This window comes from Girardinichthys multiradiatus, chromosome 17 (assembly GCF_021462225.1).
Source record: "Girardinichthys multiradiatus isolate DD_20200921_A chromosome 17, DD_fGirMul_XY1, whole genome shotgun sequence".
Taxonomy (NCBI): domain Eukaryota; kingdom Metazoa; phylum Chordata; class Actinopteri; order Cyprinodontiformes; family Goodeidae; genus Girardinichthys; species Girardinichthys multiradiatus.
The window spans coordinates 1571720-1593986 of NC_061809.1; the positions used below are offsets into that span (position 1 = coordinate 1571720).

The 22267-nt window shown below is 41.2% G+C and overlaps 1 protein-coding gene across 13 annotated transcripts in view; it reads left to right on the forward strand.

Annotated features, from left to right (window-relative positions):
• The window catches only part of cdk17 (cyclin-dependent kinase 17), a 56266-nt gene that overhangs the window by 5976 nt on the left and 28023 nt on the right, over positions 1–22267 (forward strand). For 4 of the 13 annotated variants that reach the window (XR_007042040.1, XM_047389638.1, XM_047389636.1 and 1 more), the window contains 3 exons: positions 2176–2305; positions 2863–2933; positions 20868–21012. Coding sequence is in view for 12 of the 13 variants with exons in the window: in XM_047389638.1 (XP_047245594.1) it covers positions 2913–2933; positions 20868–21012 (166 nt within the window). In the remaining variant the exon portion in view is untranslated. Of the gene's footprint in view, positions 1–2175; positions 2306–2862; positions 2934–5895; positions 6189–7999; positions 8105–20867; positions 21013–22267 lie in introns of all 13 variants that reach the window. The other 9 variants (XM_047389646.1, XM_047389645.1, XM_047389648.1 and 6 more) reach the window with 7 other exon arrangements.

Sequence of the window (22267 nt, forward strand, 5' to 3'; positions counted from 1 at the left end):
TCAGTGACAGTGAAAAGGCTGAAATATTCATCACACAGAGATCTCAGTGGACAGAGTTTCACTCTTCTTACTCTGCATTTAAACAAGATCAGTGCAAATTTCCTATTTGGTTTTCTTCTTGTTTAAAATTAGGCTCAGTATCATGATGAAGCTATCTAAGCTAGCTAGCTAACTATCTGAAGGTATTTAAGCATGAAAACAGGTGACCCACCCGAAACGTATCTTTGCTTTCAAGCCATGATTGTACCTGGACAGAAAGAAATGGAAATGAACATGGATGCACAAGTGCTTATGGCTGAAAAAAAAAAGAGTACAACAATATCAGGTCGTTAGCAGCAGAAGCAGAAAATGTTCAGCATAAGATTAATGTCTCAGGGCTTCACACTATTGTCTATCTGCCTTGCGTTTCAATGGAAGATGTGCAGCTTTAAGTAACTCTCAGAACCCACGTCCTATGCATTTGACTCTAGAACATACACCGTTCACCTTCACCCCAACACACACACACACACACACACACACACACACACTATACCAAACAGGGGCACGTCAAAATAATTCAGAACTTCCAGGACCTGTTGCGTCACGTTTAGACCCAGGTAACTCATTCTTAGATTCAGCAACATACATGATTTTTCTGCTGTTAAAGTAAAGGTAAAATACTCCTAATTTGTTGAATAGATGAATGTTCCAAGTGCTACCAGAAGAACAGTTTTTTTTACTTTTTAACTGTTTTCTGATAACTTTTAAAATGGTCAGCATCTTTAAGCTGTAGTGAGTCTCTTGAGTATTTGTCTTTTTACTTTTTGCTGTTTTAAAAATAATCTTAGAGCACGTTTTTCTTAAATATTCAGTTTTGATTTTTGAGACATCAGCCACCGCTAACAGACCTGATCTGGTTATACTCGCTACATCTATTCACTGCAGTCACTTTGCTGAACACACATTACAAATGCAGTTAACGGGAGGTGCAGTCCTCATATGCAAAAACATGTATAACTTATCTGTGCACTGCTCTCTCATTTGCTGCAGTTTTTTATGATGCTATTGAAAGCAATACAGTTGCTGTCTTTGGATGTATAAAGATTATTATTACTGCCAATGTCTAGAGTCACAATGAATGATCTCAAACCCCTGAATCCAGCTGATAACCAAAGATTTTATTCTGATTAATGACAGAACATTAAAGAATCACAGTGTGATCCTGCTTTAGTGGATAAGACAACCCAATGATACAGGAATTAGATGGTTAGAGGTGGTCATGTGCCCCTATTTAGGTCAACAGAAACCAGGATGGTTTTCCCTATTTATGATGTTTAATTCAACATACCACATCTGGTCCTTTCTTTCACTGCAGAGAGTAAATGGGTCTGCTTGCTCTACCATTTCAAGACTCTTATTTGTTTTGCAGTTTCTTAACATGCATTTGGCACCACTGTACATGCATCCAGTGAACCTCTGGTACAGCACATTTAACTGGTTTTCTTTCAGCAGTTTTAGAAACACCCTGTGCAGAGTACATCCTGTTCACCTTACTGTGTAGCTTCCCTCCTTTTAGTGGAGATCCTGACTGATTGGCTGTAGCTTTCTCTCCTTTTTGAAAGCATATATTTAGAAAAATACTAGTTGAAGCCTGCTAAATAATTGCACTGCATTTTGAAACTAGTTTTTCTACCTAAACCAGGAAGTAAGTTGAAAACTGACACCAGTTTCATTGATGGGACTCTGCTTATTTGGCAAAAGTGTTGATTAGTTGGGATGAAATTGACTTTATTGAATCTCTCAGACTGTACTGAGCTAAGAGGGTTGACCTCTTGGCTCAGTACAGTCTGATCTATGGACTAAAACTCTAGTTATGCTTAAAGGTCAGACTGATTTGTAGTTTTTAATGCTTTTAAGATGATTTCATTTACACCAGTTGCTAAATGTAATTTTATTATGTGTGGATGTGTGATAATAGACTGAAAACTTTAATGACAATATTCTTTTGGCAGGAACACTACTCATGGGATACTGTGGTCATGCCATCGTTTGTGGTCATGAAACAGCCTTAATGTCATGAATATTTAAGACTTTGCTTTGCCTGTCGTTTTACAACAGAGCTCTAAAAACACATCTCCTGTTTAGCCATCAAAACTGAAAGATTACTGTTGATTGTGCTTCGATTTCCTGCAGCATGATGGGAGTCCAGATCTCAGCACGCAGGCACGGCAGAACGCAGGAAAACTGAGAAATTCTCTGCAGCTGTAGTTTGATCAATAAATGCAGCAAATGCTCACATGTTAAAACAGCTTCAAGAGCAAAGGTAACATGTTTTAAGGGTTTGTAAATACAACCCATTAGGAGCCTTTTCATTGTCACAGAATGAGTAAATGTTCTAGTAATTGTTTCATCCTGTATGTGATCCAGCCCATAACTCATCAGAAGTAGGAGCTTCCAGCTACTTTCATAATCTGCCTGTTAAAACATCCTCTGCTTCTGCAGCCAAGCTTTAATTCAAAGCTTGCCAAGTTGCTAACATGACAGCAGCTGTGACCGCAAACTACGGAGGACAAAACTAATAATAAAACAATCATTTGATCTAGTTGTTTTTCCACATAAGATAGGTGGATGTGATTGGTACCTTTTAGTTATGTGAACACAACTTTATGTGTAAGCTGCAGAGCGTTGGTGCCAAGTACAGTCAGCTGTTGGCAACATTCTGTTGCTGAGTACATCCCGTCCAACACAACTCTCGCCATCTGCCTGCTTCTTTCAAACCTTTTCTTTGCATCGCTTCTCACCTCATTGCAACAATGACATAGACTCCTGCTGCTGTTAGATTTGACTTAGCTCTGCTACATTTTGTCTACACATTTCCAGCTCTTGTTGGATGTCGAACCTCTAAGATCAGCTGGTGGACCATCGGCCTCATGATCCTGTCTCTGCCTGCTGTGAGTTTCTTTTTTTAATCTCACGAAAGGAACATGTAATTACCCCCCCTCTCCTCTTCTCTTTTCCTCCTGGCGGGCTAATCATCACCCCTCAGACAGGCGTTATCTAGGATTGGTGCCAATAGTGCCAAGTGCTTTGAAAGTTTACAGGAAACGATGGTTTATTTCTGATCGCTGTATCAGAACCGGTTCGGAAATCAACCCTCATCCAGACGCTACGATGATCTGTTGTTTCCTAATTTAACATATGCTGTGTTGTAAGTAGTGAAAGGTGTCATGACTAGTTTAGCTGCTACTCTGAACAACAGTGTGAGCGTGCAGGTAGCACACAGTTGCTACTCGCCTTCTCCGGCACAAGAGTGCAGTCTGTCACACACCGTGGGTTAAACATTGAATGAACTGTTGCCCTTCACACTAAGGTCGCTTAGAAACCTCGGAAATGCGTCGGGTTTTGTACCCCAAAGTTGAAGTTTTGTTGTTCGGATATTGGTTATTTATGGGGAAAAGAGGTTAGATTTGGGTCAGTCTAATGGCTGGTTCACACTGCAAGATTTTAAAATTGTCGGCTGATTTTCAAAACTTGAGAGACCCCAAAACGTGACGATAACAAATCATAGATATAACAGGTTTGGTCCTACAGTGTGTGGTGTCTAGCCACACAGAACTTCAGAGTAATTTTGTTCCGTGTTTCTGTCACCTCACTTTCTGATTGGGTATACATCATATTCAACGTTCGTTTGTCCATGGGGAACACCCAACATGGTAGGATATCGGGCCAAGACAATCCAACGTGTTGAATATCTCAGATTTGAGGTTGGAGCGGTCCAGACGTCCTTCAGAGCAGACTAGATCACTCTTAACACACCACACACAGAAGGAATATCTCGTAAGATTATTTAAAGAGCCATCCCGATGATCGGGTCATGTCGGAAGGGGAAGATGGGGTCAAAAATTGGCATAAAAATCCTGCAGAAAAATAGGACTTTCTGTGCTTTCTGTGACAACGGAACCAGGCTCAGTTTTAAAACCGTATACAGATCCAGAATGAGAAGATTCTAAATGCCAAAAAGTACAGAAATTGCCATTTTAAAATGTTTGTAATAAGAGTTTTTCTGTATCGACCCTTTAAATTCCTCCTTATTCTTTTGTCAGCCTGTTTTCTTTCTACCTAAATTAATTTAAAAGGCTAGTTTGTTAATAACTGTGGTGCAACCTAAAGCACAAAATAGGAAGAAAAAAAAATCTAGGAGAAAAAATCTTTCAAAAAAATTAAAACAATTAGGGGTGCACCGATTGCAGTTTTCTGGCCGATTACCAATATTTATAAAGCCTGACCTGCCAATTCCGATTTTGACCGATACGGATATTTTGAGGCCGTGCTCTCAAATAATAATATAACATTTACACCATTTTCACATTTTAAAAAGAAACAAAACTTGCACAATAGATTAGACAAGTGGATAAGATCGTTGGAAAAGATCGGTTTCATATGTAACTATTGGCCGATCACGGATCTCCCAAAATTAAGGATATGAGCTGGCCAATTGATAGGTGCACCCCTAAAACAAATCTGTTTTCTTAGGGCTCTGTTTGACCAAATCAATGAGTTCGATTGAGATATACGGGGGTTGGACAATGAAACTGAAACACCTGGTTTTAGACCACAATAATTTATTAGTATGGTGTAGGGCCTCCTTTTGCAGCCAATACAGCATCAATTCGTCTTGGGAATGACATATACAAGTCCTGCATAGTGGTCAGAGGGATTTTAAGCCATTCTTCTTGCAGGATAGTGGCCAGGTCACTACGTGATACTGGTGGAGGAAAACGTTTCCTGACTCGCTCCTCCAATACACCCCAAAGTGGCTCAATAATATTTAGATCTGGTGACTGTGCAGGCCATGGGAGATCTTCAACTTCACTTTCATGTTCATCAAACCAATCTTTCACCAGTCTTGCTGTGTGTATTGGTGCATTGTCATCCTGATACACGGCACCGCCTTCAGGATACAATGTTTGAACCATTGGATGTACATGGTCCTCAAGAATGGTTCGGTATTCCTTGGCAGTGAAGCGCCCATCTAGCACAAGTATTGGGCCAAGGGAATGCCATGATATGGCAGCCCAAACCATCACTGATCCACCCCCATGCTTCACTCTGGGCATGCAACAGTCTGGGTGGTATGCTTCTTTGGGGCTTCTCCACACCGTAACTCTCCCGGATGTGGGGAAAACAGTAAAGGTGGACTCATCAGAGAACAATACATGTTTCACATTGTCCACAGCCCAAGATTTGTGCTCCTTGCACCATTGAAACCAAAGTTTGGCATTGGCATGAGTGACCAAAGGTTTGGCTATAGCAGCCCGGCCGAGTATATTGACCCTGTGGAGCTCCTGACGGACAGTTCTGGTGGAAACAGGAGAGTTGAGGTGCACATTTAATTCTGCTGTAATTTGGGCAGCCGTGGTTTTATGTTTTTTGGATACAATCCGGGTTAGCACCCGAACATCCCTTTCAGACAGCTTCCTCTTGCGTCCACAGTTAATCCTGTTGGATGTGGTTCGTCCTTCTTGGTGGTATGCTGACATTACCCTGGATACCGTGGCTCTTGATACATCACAAAGACTTGCTGTCTTGGTCACAGATGCGCCAGCAAGACGTGCACCAACAATTTGTCCTCTTTTGAACTCTGGTATGTCACCCATAATGTTGTGTGCATTTCAATATTTTGAACAAAACTGTGCTCTTACCCTGCTAATTGAACCTTCACACTCTGCTCTTACTGGTGCAATGTGCAATCAATGAAGACTGGCTACCAGGCTGGTCCAATTTAGCCATGAAACCTCCCACACTAAAATGACAGCTGTTTCAGTTTCATTGTCCAACCCCTGTATGTTAGGCACATTACATGCATCTCTGTTGGTTGTTTCAGCTCTCTCCTCTGGAATGTGTCCTCTTCAGATGCGTATTTTCCAGCTACCAGGCAAACATCTAGACAGGAAAACACACATTCTTGGATGCTGGACTCATCCAGCTGTGCGTACATGAGCGGCGGACCAGGCCGGAAGCGTCTCATTAACTGGGTAATCTGATGTGCGTCGAGACAGACAAATGTTAAAGAACAGGCCGGCTGAAGAAGATGGAGTGTTGTGGCGCGGCGGGACAGGGGCGAGTTAACAACAGGTGGAACATTTTCCTCACCAACCAAAGGAAAACAACATCATGTCATGATGCTGATAAAGCCGTAGTCACCAGTAAGGCTTTTTTTTTTTTTTGACTGCCTTAAGAGCTTTCCATCTAATGTCCATTATAACATGAAACGTGAACAAACTGCATGCCTCGTTGAGCCTTAGAAATATGGCTTAACCGGAACCATGGAAACACCCCAGACAACCATTGATACCAGGAAAATAAAGCAGATTTAAAATTTGGCAGCAAATGCTCAGTTGTTAATAAGAACCACAAAAAATCACTGCATCATTTTGTTGGAAATGACCTGTTATTGCAAACTGGATACCAAAATAAAACAATTAGCCCTTCCAAGATTTGTGTTAATATGTCATTGCTACCGTTTTGAGTTCCTAGGTGCCCCTCCTTTATCAGTCAACCACTGCTACCTTGTCTTGTTTTAATTCTTTATTAGACACTAGTGACCTTTTATTTTTCTTTGTATTTTTGAAAGTAAACTGACAGGAAATGGGGTGGAGAGAGGGGCACCGCATGCGGCAAACGTCAACAGGTCCCGAACCCGTGACAACTGCGTTGAGGCCTAAGGCCTCTGAACATGGCTCGTGCACTTTAGCCCTCTACCACCGCTGCAGCCCACTGCTACCTTGTCTAGAGTGGCTTCTGTGGTTCTGTCCCCCAGGAAAGATTTTCAGCATGTTGATGTCAGTCTGCACATTTTCTTGGGTGGGGGGTTTAGTTCCAAACACCGAAGAAGGTCAAAAACCTGCGTATGTTTGGAAGAGTAATTAGCAGGACATTTTATGGTGCTAGTTGCCTTTATTCATTAGTAGCTTGACAGGAAGGAGGATGGGAGAGAGAAGGGAAAAACATGAAGCTGCGTGTCAGACTATAGCCTCTACACATGGTGCTCCTGGACTTATTAATATAAATCTCAACATTTAGTGGTATTTATTAGGATGATGATACAGGTACTGATAAGAGCCTTACGCATATTAAGGAGTGGGTTCTGGTAATAAATCACCGCAAACAGGTTAGAATGTTACAGCACTGAACCAAATGAATATTAGTGCAATTATGGTGCTGAACTCTACACACTCATGGCTGCAATCAATCATATTTTCAAACAAATGCCGTATTTCTTTATGCTTATCACGGATTAAGAGTAAAATATAGTTTAAATATTAAAATTATACATTATCAAGCAAAACACAGATATACATCTTTTGTATAACTTGACGATTATAATTTTAGTGGATTGCACTTTTTCTTTAATGGCTATAATTAACCCTGATAATTAAGTTTTTTTCTAACCTTCTGGCCACGGATAATCATTGATTATTGTCAAGGCACTTAACACTGTTAGCATGCTTAGCCTTGCTAGCTATAAATATGCATATTCCCTGGAGATTGTAGACCCTTAGCTTAGCATTTCCAAATCTGACGTGTTCCATAAAATGGACCGAGATTGAAAAGAATAAAATATGAAAGCTTGCTGTAATACATTTCAACATTGGGTCCAAATGACTAAAACTTTCCATGAGTAACGACTTCCACACCAAAGAGAGTTGTGAGTAGACTGGTGTTTAATGTGGTTTAAAATCGGCCAATTTCAGTCAGCAGTTCCGGGTGGTTGTTGGTGTATGCAGGGTTAGCTTGTTGGACTTTAATTTGTCCCAGTTTCATTAGGTTATTTGAAACTAGCTCAACATGTGTTCCAACTAGCTACAGAACTGCTTTAAAGTTGAATAAATATATTTTAAATAAAAAAACTCAAAGCAATCCCTTTATCTTTTTGCTAATTATTCAAGATATTCTCTTCTTCGTTTTAGTGTCTTCTGATCTTCATTCCAGTATGTTCACTATTGATTTGTTGCAGAATAACAGCAGTGTGATGAGGTCGACTGGAGCGAACCACAAAAGCTAAACTGCGGGTTTAAAAATCAGAGCAGTGAGCTAACGGAGGCAAACTTCCTGTGTAGAGGTGAGGTAAAGCTGCAGAATGATCACTCTGAGCTACTAATGGCTTCCCAATGTTTGCATTCCTTTCTTCAGATGTGTTTACTTAGCCACAGGGCAAATCTGGTCACAGTGCATTGCTTTTCTTATGACCCGGACAGACCAGTGTTACCTGCGAAGCTGCAGAGCAGCCTGCTCACTGCTGAGAGCCTGGCCTCTTCCCAACTCTGTGTGATTATAGCTGGTGTGAAAAACTGATAAGAGGATCAGCTATCCTGCACAGGATCTCTGTTTTGTAATTGGAGGATGAATAAAGTCTGTTGCCTTTGGCATGACCTCAACCTTTGCACACACAAACACCATATACTGCACGATATCCCTGGTGTGCTTGTATCTCTCTCTCAAGTCTCAGCCCCTTCTTGCAGCAACCAGAGCGTCTGGGTGTACAGTCAAATCCTTCCTGTCAGCTGAGTTCTCTGTATGCTCTGTGGCCTTTCGTCATGTGGCATTAGATCGGTGCCGCAATTATGCACCATGTGCTGCATGTACATGTGTTTGTTTGCATGTGCATAAAGCAGTGAAAAAGCAGGAACTGTTACCTGTAGGGAACATATTTCCTCCATCTCCTTTTCTGCAATAATCCTGCAGATTTGCGTTCATTTTTCTCCTTCTCCTATTTGTGCCGTCTTTGTTTACGTGGTAGCAGTTTAGCATGTCCTGTTTTGATATGCTGAGTTTGGAGGCAGCAATCTAAACCAAACTGATAGGTTGTATTTTGTCAGACTACTAAATAGGAAGTACTTTGCTGCTTAAAAAAAACCATTTCTTCTGTATTATTTGCTCCCCTCCAGGGTGTCCTGGTGGATGCCAGTGCCAGATGGGGCATAAAAGCCCTCCTGTTCTGGGTCTACACCTGGGCCTCCCCACAGTTGGATCAGTTGGATGTACCCACCCCGTTAAAAAGTGTCTTTAATTTGTGGAATGGTTCTTGTCTCCTGGAGGCTGAGCTCAGCCTCATTTCCAACTCAGACTACAGTTTTCTGGAGTTTACAACAACTAGTAGTCCACCCTAATTACATTTTCTCCTGCCTTCGGAGCTTCCCACAAATTACATTTATCATAATGGCAGATAATGATGCCATTTGTCACATTAATGTCTGTTTGGAGTAGATTGCATTGTGTTGATGATCTTCTAAGTTGTGTAATAGTCTAGAGTGTCATTGATCATCTCTAATTCAGAATCAGAAATACCTAAACAGATCCAACATGAACTAGATAATTCCTCACAATACAGAGGTCCAGACTGATGAAGCCTTTATTCTAATGATGAAAACACAAAAAGGGAGTAATCACAATGTTTTATTATTTTTTGTAATGGCTCACAATATTTTTGACATTACAGCAGTCAAAGCCTTCTTATAACTGTTGCGCAGCTTATTCGCCTGTTTCCGTTGTGATTTTCACAATTTACCTTTGACGAGCTCCATATCTTGGAGGTTGGAAGGCCTCCTTGCCATCACCCTAATCTTTAGCTCTCTCCACAGACTCCGTCAGATTCAGACCGGGACTCTGGCTATTACTGGGATTACTTCCAGTCAGAAGAAACACATCGAATAAATTAAAAAAATACTTTAAACTGCCAGGGGTATGAATCCTTTTGGGCCTAACTGTACAGGTCCTTCTCAAAATATTAGCATATTGTGAAAAAGTTCATTATTTTCCATAATGTCATGATGAAAATTTAACATTCATATATTTTAGATTCATTGCACACTAACTGAAATATTTCAGGTCTTTTATTGTCTTAATACGGATGATTTTGGCATACAGCTCATGAAAACCCAAAATTCCTATCTCACAAAATTAGCATATCATTAAAAGGGTCTCTAAACGAGCTATGAACCTAATCATCTAAATCAACGAGTTAACTCTAAACACCTGCAAAAGATTCCTGAGGCCTTTAAAACTCCCAGCCTGGTTCATCACTCAAAACCCCAATCATGGGTAAGACTGCCGACCTGACTGCTGTCCAGAAGGCCACTATTGACACCCTCAATCAAGAGGGTAAGACACAGAAAGAAATTTCTGAACAAATAGGCTGTTCCCAGAGTGCTGTATCAAGGCACCTCAGTGGGAAGTCTGTGGGAAGGAAAAAGTGTGGCAGAAAACGCTGCACAACGAGAAGAGGTGACCAGACCCTGAGGAAGATTGTGGAGAAGGGCCGATTCCAGACCTTGGGGGACCTGCGGAAGCAGTGGACTGAGTCTGGAGTAGAAACATCCAGAGCCACCGTGCACAGGCGTGTGCAGGAAATGGGCTACAGGTGCTGCATTCCCCAGGTCAAGCCACTTTTGAACCAGTAACAGCGGCAGAAGCGCCTGACCTGGGCTACAGAGAAGCAGCACTGGACTGTTGCTCAGTGGTCCAATGTACTTTTTTCGGATGAAAGCAAATTCTGCATGTCATTCGGAAATCAAGGTACCAGAGTCTGGAGGAAGACTGGGGAGAAGGAAATGCCAAAATGCCAGAAGTCCAGTGTCAAGTACCCACAGTCAGTGATGGTCTGGGGTGCCGTGTCAGCTGCTGGTGTTGGTCCACTGTGTTTTATCAAGGGCAGGGTCAATGCAGCTAGCTATCAGGAGATTTTGGAGCACTTCATGCTTCCATCTGCTGAAAAGCTTTATGGAGATGAAGATTTCATTTTTCAGCACGACCTGGCACCTGCTCACAGTGCCAAAACCACTGGTAAATGGTTTACTGACCATGGTATCACTGTGCTCAATTGGCCTGCCAACTCTCCTGACCTGAACCCCATAGAGAATCTGTGGGATATTGTGAAGAGAACGTTGAGAGACTCAAGACCCAACACTCTGGATGAGCTAAAGGCCGCTATCGAAGCATCCTGGGCCTCCATAAGACCTCAGCAGTGCCACAGGCTGATTGCCTCCATGCCACGCCGCATTGAAGCAGTCATTTCTGCAAAAGGATTCCCGACCAAGTATTGAGTGCATAACTGTACATGATTATTTGAAGGTTGACGTTTTTTGTATTAAAAACACTTTTCTTTTATTGGTCGGATGAAATATGCTAATTTTGTGAGATAGGAATTTTGGGTTTTCATGAGCTGTATGCCAAAATCATCCGTATTAAGACAATAAAAGACCTGAAATATTTCAGTTAGTGAGCAATGAATCTAAAATATATGAATGTTAAATTTTCATCATTACATTATGGAAAATAATTAACTTTATCACAATATGCTAATATTTTGAGAAGGACCTGTATATGACTAATCAAACATTGACTGACTTATTCTACACTGTATTTGTTACAGCAAATCATTATAAGCCCTTCCCTGAAAACCTGATCTCGTTCTCATGAACCCAAAGGCGTGTATGCCAGTACGTTAGGACTCGATGTGTTGTTACACCCCTATAGATGACTAGTTGCATTACAGGGTTACTGCCTTCAAAAACTTCCCTAATGACGCCAGTTTCTTGCTGAGAAAAGCAGATCAGTCATAAGTGCATCAAACTCTTTGGTTAGAATGTGAAAGTAAAAAACGTGACTATTGCGTGAGTTATAATGTGAAACTGTTCTTGAAATGTAAAATGGAATCTAGAACACAAGCTATTCGTTATTGATTAATGGCAGTATTTGCTTTCATTTTAAATTTAAAGTAAATAGGACAATTCTATCGTCATAGTAAAGCAGCAAAATCGGCTCGAACTTATTTTCTAATCTTTAAGTATACATTACAGAATATAAAATCTAAGAGTTAAACAGACCATGCCTCGCTTAGTTTTACTTGCGTTTCCATCTCCTGGGTGTTATACATGTTGTGACACATCACATTTCTACAAGTTTTAAGGTGCTGTCCCATTTTCCTATCTTGCCATAGAGCTCCCATGTTGAAAAACATATTATGTGGGAATGATGTTTGAGAAGCGGTTGTGTGTAAATACGGTTGCAGCGGTGCACATGTGTATGTAGTGTGTGACAGCTTCAGGCTCCATGCTATTGATTATTTTTGACGTGTCCAACAAAAACATCTGTGGCATCATGATTAGCTGCACCTACTACATAGGCCTTCCAACAACAGCAATGGCAGACATTGCTGGAGTTGTGTTACAAAAACTATTCAGTTCTTTGTGGATTTTACACCAATATCTTTTGTTCCTCATTCGCAACACTTTGTCGGTCCACACAAGCTCCTCTTTTCTCACCCCTGCGTTCGTTGTTGCCGCCATGTTGTTCTTCTTCCTACAACACTTTCACGCACATGTGCAATGTGAAATTCTGTCTGTGGCAGCGTTACCGCGCCACTCACAGGCATATCAGATCTCATCTTTATGATCAGACTTTCCTGTGGGGAGATGGTCCTCGGCTCCGTGGGGACTTGGCCTTAGAGCAAAGTTGCTCTACAGTAAATCAGTATTCTGCACTGATGGACTAGGCCACATCGCACCACGTGTTGCATGCCACAAAGATACTTGGGAGTTGGTCTTTTCTAACATTTTTTGACATTGTTAGTGTCTCAGCAAGCTGATCTGTCCTGATTGAACAGAAAGAGTTCTATCAGGACAGCAGGGTAAACCGACATGTGCTTGATTCTGATGTTTATCAAGTCAAATTTTCTTCTTTCTTCAGTTTCACTTCTCTAGAAATCTCTCCTCTAACATTTTCACACTGTTGTCATTTGTTCTTCTTCATCTCCTCCCTCTCTTTCTCACCCACAGACACGTTTTCACCCTTTGTCTTCTTTGGAGGTTTCCTATTGATATTACCATATCAGGCTTTTGTAGGCTCTCCATTCGGGGTTGTTTCAGCTCACCCCTCTGGCTCAGTCATGCTGAAGCTCCTTGTTTGGTTTTCTCCCAACCAAAACAAAGGGTCTTTCAGTGGAAAGTGCCCGCTGCACTGGGCAGTGGCACTGATGTTCTGTTTGTGCATGTTCTTTACACAAACACGTACTTGTGACTGTACTCAGCTGGGTTCGGATAAAATGGGCGCTCGGGGCCCCAAGACGGTGCTAATGATTTGGCTGCAATTTTAGGCCTGTTGATCAGAATTCCTTCACAGTACCTTGCAAAAGTGTTCAAGCTCCCTCGGCTTTTGCACATTTTGTTACCATACAGCAACAGACTTCAGTGTCTTTTAATGGGCTTTCATAGACCAACACAAAGTAAAACATAAGTTGGTTACATTCAGCCTCATGCTCTCCGATCCTCTTAAATAATATCCAGTACAACAAACTGCCTTCAGAAATCACCCAATTAAGAAATTGTCAACCTGTCTCTAATTTAGGCTTACAGTAACTCTGGAAGAGTTGCAGGCATCCAAAACTCGGGTGGGAGAATCCATCAACTGGACAGTTATAAGTGGCACACTACGTACACGTCACATTTATAAAAATATGTCAAGAAGCAAGGCACTGTTGAAAGAAATCCATAAGTAGCCCAGTTGGCAGTTACCTGAAAACCATATAGGGACAACGTAAACGTGTAGAAAAATAACGCTAACTGTGCCACAGAGCAGTGGAAAGTCGAGTAACTCCAGAACCACAGGTTGTTTCAGGTACAGCACAGCTGCTGTACCTGAAACAGTGAAGGATTAAAGATGCTCGATGAGAAAAGTTTACATTACAGATTGAATATTAGCAGCTTATTAATAGCCCTCTTATGACTTCATCTCACTGTGGGTACGAATTGGCGCAGAGAAACGCCCAGCAGCAGCCCGCTTCATTGAGTAAAAGACAACAGATATTGAACAAGTGAAAAGACCACAGCACCCCCTCCCATGACTCCTCTGTCCAGTAAAAAAGAAATTAGCGTACGATAACGATAAACTAAGTAACATCAAAGAACACATAATAAATGCAACACATTTCAACACTGTCAAATGTTAGCACCAGAGTGAGGGTACATATTGTGCAGAATTAGTCAGAACCTGTGGCAGACTTCCCTGCTAACTGTAATCGGTCAAAAGTATGATGCAAAGTGACCAGATACTCAGAAACTGAGCTGCTGCTACATTTGCATGGACCAGATATGAGAGTTTGCAGCCAGCGGAAGCAGAGTAACGCAGTTATCAAGATGAACATTAAAGTTATCTAGCTGTGTAGGTGTAGGGAAATTATGGCCTGGAAACAATCACAACAGGCACTTTTTTCTGGCAGGGCAGAGAAATAAACAGTCTGATTAACTGAGTCTTCATCATAGCAGCTGCTTCTCATCTGGCTGCCCCAAACGGCTTCATCCAGTGCCTCACTGGTCAGCCAGCCCAGTCTATGCTTTTCACTTCAGTTTTATTAAACAGGTGGGTATCCCTCAAAATCATCTCCAAGTGACTAAGTGGCTGAAGTTTTTTTTGTTTAATACTTTGCTTGTGAAAAACACCAGCTACACAGGGGGTGCTCATGAGCCTCAAGGCAGTACCTGCACCTTGCCAGATGATGCATTTACTGCCTTAGGGATTTTGAGCGTCAATAGAACAGAGAACACATTGTTTCTCAGTCCAGAATGTTGGGGAACACTCAACACAATACTCTTAAAACCTGTTTAAACTATAAAACAATGTTTTCAAATTAACTGTAGAACTGAATCCAATGTAGTACATGCTTCCATCAAAGATACTAACTCTTTGGCACGGCGCTGGTGGTGTAGGGGTTGGCGCGCGACCACATATAGAGGCTATAGTCCTCGAAGCGGCCGTCCCGGGTTCGAGTCCTGGGCCCAGCAACCTTTGCCGAATGTCTCCCCCTCTCTTTGCCCCTCCTTCTTGTCTGCCTACTATCAAAAATAAAGGCCTCTAGTGCTGAAATAATTCTTAAAAAAAAAAGGATACTAACTCTTCTACGAAGTGTTATCCTGTCTGCTGTTGTGTAGTATGTATTCAATGGAGTTTTCTGTAGTATTGAATTTCAAATCCCAATGTTATACATTAGTTTGTTGTTGTAATGAGAAGACTTTTACAAGACTTTTGCTTCCTAAAAATAAAGACGAAGGTATAACCTGCTGAAAGCTGAAACATTGTAGTGTTCTTTACGGTACATTTTTACTTACATAATTTTACTTGCTAAATCCTTGGTAAAAGTCAAGAAAAAAAAGCCAAATTTAGCTTTAGAAATGTGAGACCTCTGTAGTGTTGCTTGAAGTGTTGGAGTGTATCATGGAGGACACAGTGGTGCTTTGATCATAATGTATAGCAGCCGTATCAGGAAGACTCCAGGGTGTGTGCACTGCTGTGATCCCACATTATAGGGTTGATGGATGTCGACCCGAGCCACCACAACCTTTAACCTCAGGCCCCCTGACTTTTATTTCAGCACCTGTGTAGGTTCCCATTTTTTTTCTTGAAAGTTACTTTGTAAGCTGGATGCCCTTGATTACAACGTGTTGCTGTTCTGGTCTCCATGTAGTGTAGGCAGTGAGCAGGCTATGAGGGAGGACTGCTTGACAATTTAATGATTCCACAATTTGCAAATGAAACAAATGTTGTGAAACCCAAGGATGTTTGATCAGCTTAGGTCTCAAGATGGAGGGAGAAATAGATGGATGTTAAAGTGCTAACAGTTCAAAGTCCACATTAGGAACTTTGCAAATTGATTTCTGTATATGGATGTATGGATGGATGGACGTAAATGTGCATCATGAGGATTGACACATGATAACTTTGTTTTATTTTTATCAGATTACATTTTTCATTCTTCATTATGGGGCATTTCTTGTAAAATATGAATTCAGTGAAAGAGTAATGCAGTTGCTTTTTGGTTTCAGAAAGTCACCTTTTAATGTGCACCAAAGGTGAACTGATTTTTAAAACTGTTGTTGATGCAACAATCCAAATCAAAAATGGGCATGCAGGTCTGACATAGAAGCTTTAAAGGGCTGAAAAACCTCAGAGTACATAACGAATGTAAACACGAATAAAACCTTGGCATTGAATAATGGATCTCTTTAACATGTGAGATCATTTTTTCCCTTAGGCCCCGTTTGGTCCTGTCCTCTTTGTGTCTGCTTCCTAAAAGATGGAGATGATTTCATCTATTTTAAACTGGCTGTGATTCTCATATGAGTGCCTATTTTAAGCAGCAGTTTTAACAACGTTAGCTGTTGGGTCTCTTTGTAGGAGATGGTGTTGCTGGCGACGGGTCGACTCTGCTCTGTTCATTGTTCCTGTTCTGATTCTGTCAGAACAAACATCTGTAGCCCTAACTGAGTTATTTAAAGGGAACATGTCCATCTGGTTTTAGATGAGAAAAACTGCATCTGCCTAGGCAGTCTAGAAGTCTTTATTTTGGGGACGTTATTAGAAAATTTATTTACTTTAAAATATATACTTGGTACAAACAGTAAAGGCCGCTGATTGGTTGATTTGTTTTAGCAAACTCATCTCTTAATTCTCTATGATTCCAGAATAATACATCTAGTTTTCTTTTTCCTTTTTAAGGCCAATGTTTTACATTTACTGGTTAAATTACAACAAAGGTTACACCAATTTCATATATATTTTTTTATAGCTCATATAAAGAAAATCTGTATCAGATTCAATCAGGATCATCAGGCCATGCCTCAAAGAAAACTGTAAATTGGTATCGGCCAGTGAAGCCCTGATCAGTGCATCTGTAATTGTGTTGAACATGTTCCAAAAACCCAAAGTTGTGCATTCGCAGTGGATTGTTTCGGGGACAGTATGGCTCCAGTATTGCACTGATTGAGAAGAAAAAAAAGCACGAAGAAGAATGTCCGTCTCATCAGGGTTTCTGTTGCTACTTTGGTTTCTAAATGGAGCTGTGCGCCTTCACCTCTTCAGTACTCCACGCAGCCCCGCGAGACATTTTCAAACTCTTTTGTCTTTGGATTTTCCTTCCAGTTCTTCTACTCAAATGCACTGCTTTTATGTTACATCCTCTCTTCCTGCTTTCGGTACGCTGGCCCAGCATGCATTCACACTGCAAGGGAACCACTCCAGGGACCAGATAAACCTTGCCAAGACCGGCAGCTGTAACTGTGCCAGGGTATGGTTCTTTGGTCTGTTTCAGGGTCTGGAATATGTTCACATCTGCACCAGAAACCGGACTACTGAGCGTTCCAAAGGTTTGGCATGAAAGCACTGTTAGTTCTCACAGATATGAATACAATCTCACCACGTCTTGTTCTCATGAACCCAATATCCTGCTTCATCTTGTCATGTGAGTAGGATGCATTGTTACACAGCTAATTATCAGTTTACAGTGTAATGAAGCCTACTGTAATTTTCATATATTATTATTTGCAGCGACTCGCAGTTGGCAAAGAAATGGAGAGGAGAGCAGGCTCTACTATGAATGCAACTATGAAAACTTTCTTATGCTACAGAGGAATTAATGCAACCAATGACAGAGTCGTCTGATTGTGCAGCAAGCAGATTCTTTTACATAAGGCATTTTTGTTGTCCATACTGAGTTCTACGTAGTTCTCTGATATGTAGGTGTTGTGGTATACCAGTATGGGTATACCACATGTGGTCTTAACTGCCAAGTCTCAGGTTCAAACTTCCTCATAGTTTAAACCGAACAACACAGATGCACCAGTCAATCTATTAGGGGTTGGCAGTGATGAGATCAGATTTGATTTTCCCCTTTATTCACTAAATGCATCAAAGCTAAGCTACCATTTTCTTTCTATCAACCAACAGGATGTATCTTGATGAACTTTTTCTAATTCCGTAAAACTCCGACAGAAATCAGGGACACATGCTTTCATGCATAAATGGGTATAATTTCGCAGTTCCTTAATTTTCTGTTGGAAGAACCACTAAATTCTAGTTTGTGCTCATCATGAGATGAGCACAAACTTTATGACCGGCTGGATTTATTTTTTTTGGCTGCCAAATTCCCAAACTTTCCATTGACACAAAATTCAGCTACTGAAATGGATTTACATGTTGAGTCTGACCACCGCAGCCTCAACGAATCTGTCTCACAGCAGTACTGTACACGCCTGCCCTCATTCTGGAGCTTTCATGGCTCTTAACCAAAGACAAAGACTCTATTATGGCTCTGCTTGCTGAAATAAACTCACATTTTCTCTCGTTTTTCTCTCTCTCTCTGTGTTCTTCTTCACCCATCCTTTCACACTCTTCCTCCTCCCACAGTCACTTTCAGCCACATTTCCAGGACCCAACGCAAAGCCACATTTTCCATTTCATTACCTCACTCTGATTTTAGGAGTTATGAAAAGAAGGGGGGGGGTTGGTGAGATGAAGGCATGGAACGGAGGTAGGAAGAGTGCAGAGCGGGTCAGAATTAACTAATTAGGTCTCGTCCCCACCAAGCCCCGACCCACCTTCTCATCCTTTGAAGTCCCCTCCTCCAGACTACCCAGGGTGCACTTGGGAGGCATCCAAAGGAATGGGGGATGTTGGGAATGTGGGTCAAAACAAGTGTGTGTGTCTTTGAATATCTGTAGATGTTGCTGATGATGAAAAGAGAAAAGGGGCTGGTGGTGGGGGGGGTCTCAGCCTTCCCATCAGCTCCTCTCCCTCAGCTGGCAGATTGCTTCTGATCCTTTTCATGCCGAGATCTTTTCCCCCTCCGCATGCAGAAACATCATTCATATGACACACACACACACACACACACACACGTCACATGAGTCCCTTTGTTTTGTTTTAGTGCACAGATAAAACCCGGCTCTGTTATACTTCTGTGTTTGGGTGGACAAAGGGCGCTTATCTCACAGACTGAGGGGGATTGATTGTGCGAGTGTTTTCTGATGCGGCCTTTTTAGTCATTTTTTTCCCCTATCTTTTCAAGCTGAGCTTTCAGCCTTGTTAACCCCCCCCCCCCTTGCATGTGGCATCCTCAGACATGTATGGCGACGGGACAACCAGGGCCAGCATGATGCATTTCCTCTGGAGAAGTGGTTTGCAGACACATGTTGTCAAATTGAAGATGAAAACCATTAAGAGGGTGAGGCCAGATCTTTAAATCAAACCAATATTTTTCAATACGTTAACTGTTGGTTTAACAAAAAACAAAAAATTCATATGTTTGGGCAACAGTTATGGGTGTAGTTGTTCCTTGTATTAATGGTTTAGTTGCACAATGCAGTGCTGTAAAAACCAAGTTTATACTATTTCTCTCTGAAGGAAATTCCAAGGCATCTTTCAACACAGTTCATGGTTTCAACATCCACTCCACTGCAATGTATTTGACATAGATTTCATCATCTGAAGCCCCTCCACACTTATTGGCATTCCCCACTTGTAAATAGTTAATCATCATTTGGTCACCATTGCCACACTTATCAGTACTCGTCTTGTTACTTGGGACAAACTTCCTTTGGCCAGCAGGACTATGACATTTTATATTTATTTTATAGCATCATCTGACTTTACTCGGTGGGGAGGGGATCCTGTAAATAATTGTTAATAACGGAATAACTGGTGTAATAATTATTTGCCAATCCTATAAAAATAACTGGAGCACTTTGATGAACTTAAATTGTCTAGGAACTAATTATCCGTGACTTCCTGTTTCCTTGGGTTCTAAATATGATGCGACACAGAGGGCTACTGCTCTTCAAAACAGGAAAGACAGCAGATCATGCCATTTAGTCTCACTGCCTACTGCCAGAGCCATAATAACCACCAGGCCTCAAAAAAACAACCATTAGAAAAAAATATATATACATATATGGTTTGGCACTATTGTTTTTTAGTAAAAAACCAACCATGTATTTCTTTTGTTTCACTTAATATGCAGCAGTTAAATGTTGAATTTTTCCTGTTTTTATCCAATGTGACATCAAGCTACAGTAATAAAGGATAAAAATATATTTTATGTATCTTTTTACATGCCTTCACTGGGCTGCCCACAGGCACCCAGGGTGATGTTTACCACCCTGATGTCCTACATCTCTGTCAGCAGCTGACCACCTATCGCATGAAGTCTAGAGGCCACCCTGACTGCCTGCGCTGAAGAAAATTTGATATTTGCTGTGGCTTGCTTCCAAGACAAAATCATACTAACACATGGCCTTGGTGCGAGCTTGTGATACTGATTTATTAAGAGCTCTTCGCCATTTTCTGTCATGAACGACAAATTGTTGCGTGTGTGTGTCGACACACAGATGTCCCTTTTTTGTACAACAGGAGCCTGATTAGGATGGACGGTAATGGCAGGGGGACAGCTAGTTCTGAGGGTCAGGCGGGGCATTTCTGCTGCTGCTTCCTCATTGCGTTTCCTCCATCCATGCTTGCATACCCTTTCCTCCCAAAAACACACACAAGAAATATGTGTACAAAGACACACACTTGCAAAAACACTGGGTGACACAATGAGCTGGGACTGGCTCGAACGCATTGAGCAAGGTGTTTCCTGTGACCTGGATGAAGCTACAACTCACACACAATTGCTGTGTGTGTGTGTGTGTGTGTGCAACTGATTTGTCTAACCCTCTCCTCATTAGATCATGTTAATTTCTCCCTCCCTAACCATGTGAACGTGAGTGTAGGTGAAAAACGGCTCTGTGTGATACACATCCTTTATTAATACTTTGCTCATGCTTTATTCATGTGGTGTTCAGGCATTTGCAGAGTGAATGAATTTTGGATTAAAAGCAGCGTTACGTTATTCATGAGCGCAGATATTTTGGACCGTGCTGGTGCTTGTGTAATCCCCCGCTCTGGGTATCGGCTCATTCAGCCCCAGCAGCCAAACAGCCCTGAAATGTTGGACTTCTTCACCTGTTTGCTGGTCAAGCACCATTAAATCTGACTGTGTGTTTCTGTGTGTCCCACAGGCTGTGAACCGCCCTGCTATGGAGAAGATGAAGAGGATAAAGAAGCGTCTGTCGTTAACTCTCCGGCCCAGTCTGACCATTGATGAATCTCTCTCTGAACTGGCAGAGCAGATGACCATCGAGGATGGTGGGACCAAGGACAATGGTAGGGGGGGTGGGGCGTCCTGGGGAAATCCACCCTTACAAACTCTTTCTGCTTACATTAAGAGCATTTTATACACTGCATGGCATTCTTTTACCAGCTGGAGGTTCATGAAGTAGTAACAAATAGTTTGAATAATTGGAACTACAGCAGAACTAAAAACTGATCAAATGTTTGGTCAAAATTAGGATTTTTTTCCCTTTGTGCATCTAGTGCACAGAATTTAGATGCATGTGGTTCAGTTCATTTTTAGCTAGAATGATGGGAAGACATTTCTTGCAGCATGCGGTCAAATCCAAAATTACATCGGTCACATCACTGACAGATTTCGGTTTAAAGTCATCTTTCATTGCAACATAAAGGAAGTAATATTCCTCAGTTTACACAAATGTTTCATTTTGTGTTACTGGATATTCTGTAACTAGTATCCCTCATGTTGTAAAAATAAGGCAAAAAAAAAAGAAAAATTAATTACAGGATATTTCTTTTTTAAGACAATACCTTTTATAAGCTAGTAACTCTACTGCTGTGTGTAGTTTGTTAATATAACCGACCTTTTCTGGAAGGTTTTCCAGGAGGCTGGAAGTGTTGGCCATGACAGATCAGACGGGAACATTTCTGGTCTTCATTCAGCTCAACCTATGTGTTGCTCAGTTTATATTTCTGATTAAGTTTAAATGTAACTAAAAAAGTTGTTTTTATTCTGCAGGCAACATTGGTTGTGTACACACCTTTGTTAACCAGGGTGCAGGGTTTACTGACTTGCCACCTCACCAGAATTTTAATGCAGTGTAATGGTTCTGACCCATGACCAATGTCACATTAATCAAAATTCTATTTAAATAATTCGACATGCATAAAAAAAAAACTTGCCAAATATTTGCAAAGTTGTCTATGATTGGTTCGGTTCAATCTTTGGCAGGTCAAAGGTTTTTCCGCTCATGCTCATCAAAACTTAGAACTCCCACCATTTTTGGTTCTTAAACCTGTTCAACCAACAGCACATATTTTATTTCTTAAACTCAAATAAGTAAGTTAAAGTCAGATAAAGGTTAGGGAAATGGGAATTCTCATGTAATCCCTTTTATATCCTTTTGGATTCCAAACTACTACCTCTAACAAAAGTCGTCAAAATTAAAATCAGCAAGATTGACCTTTTTAAAGAAAACTGAAAATCAATATTGGCCATAAAAGCCTCATTTCTACTTTCAAGTGTCCAATCGCATTATTGGCCACAACAAAAAAAAGTTCTGGCATT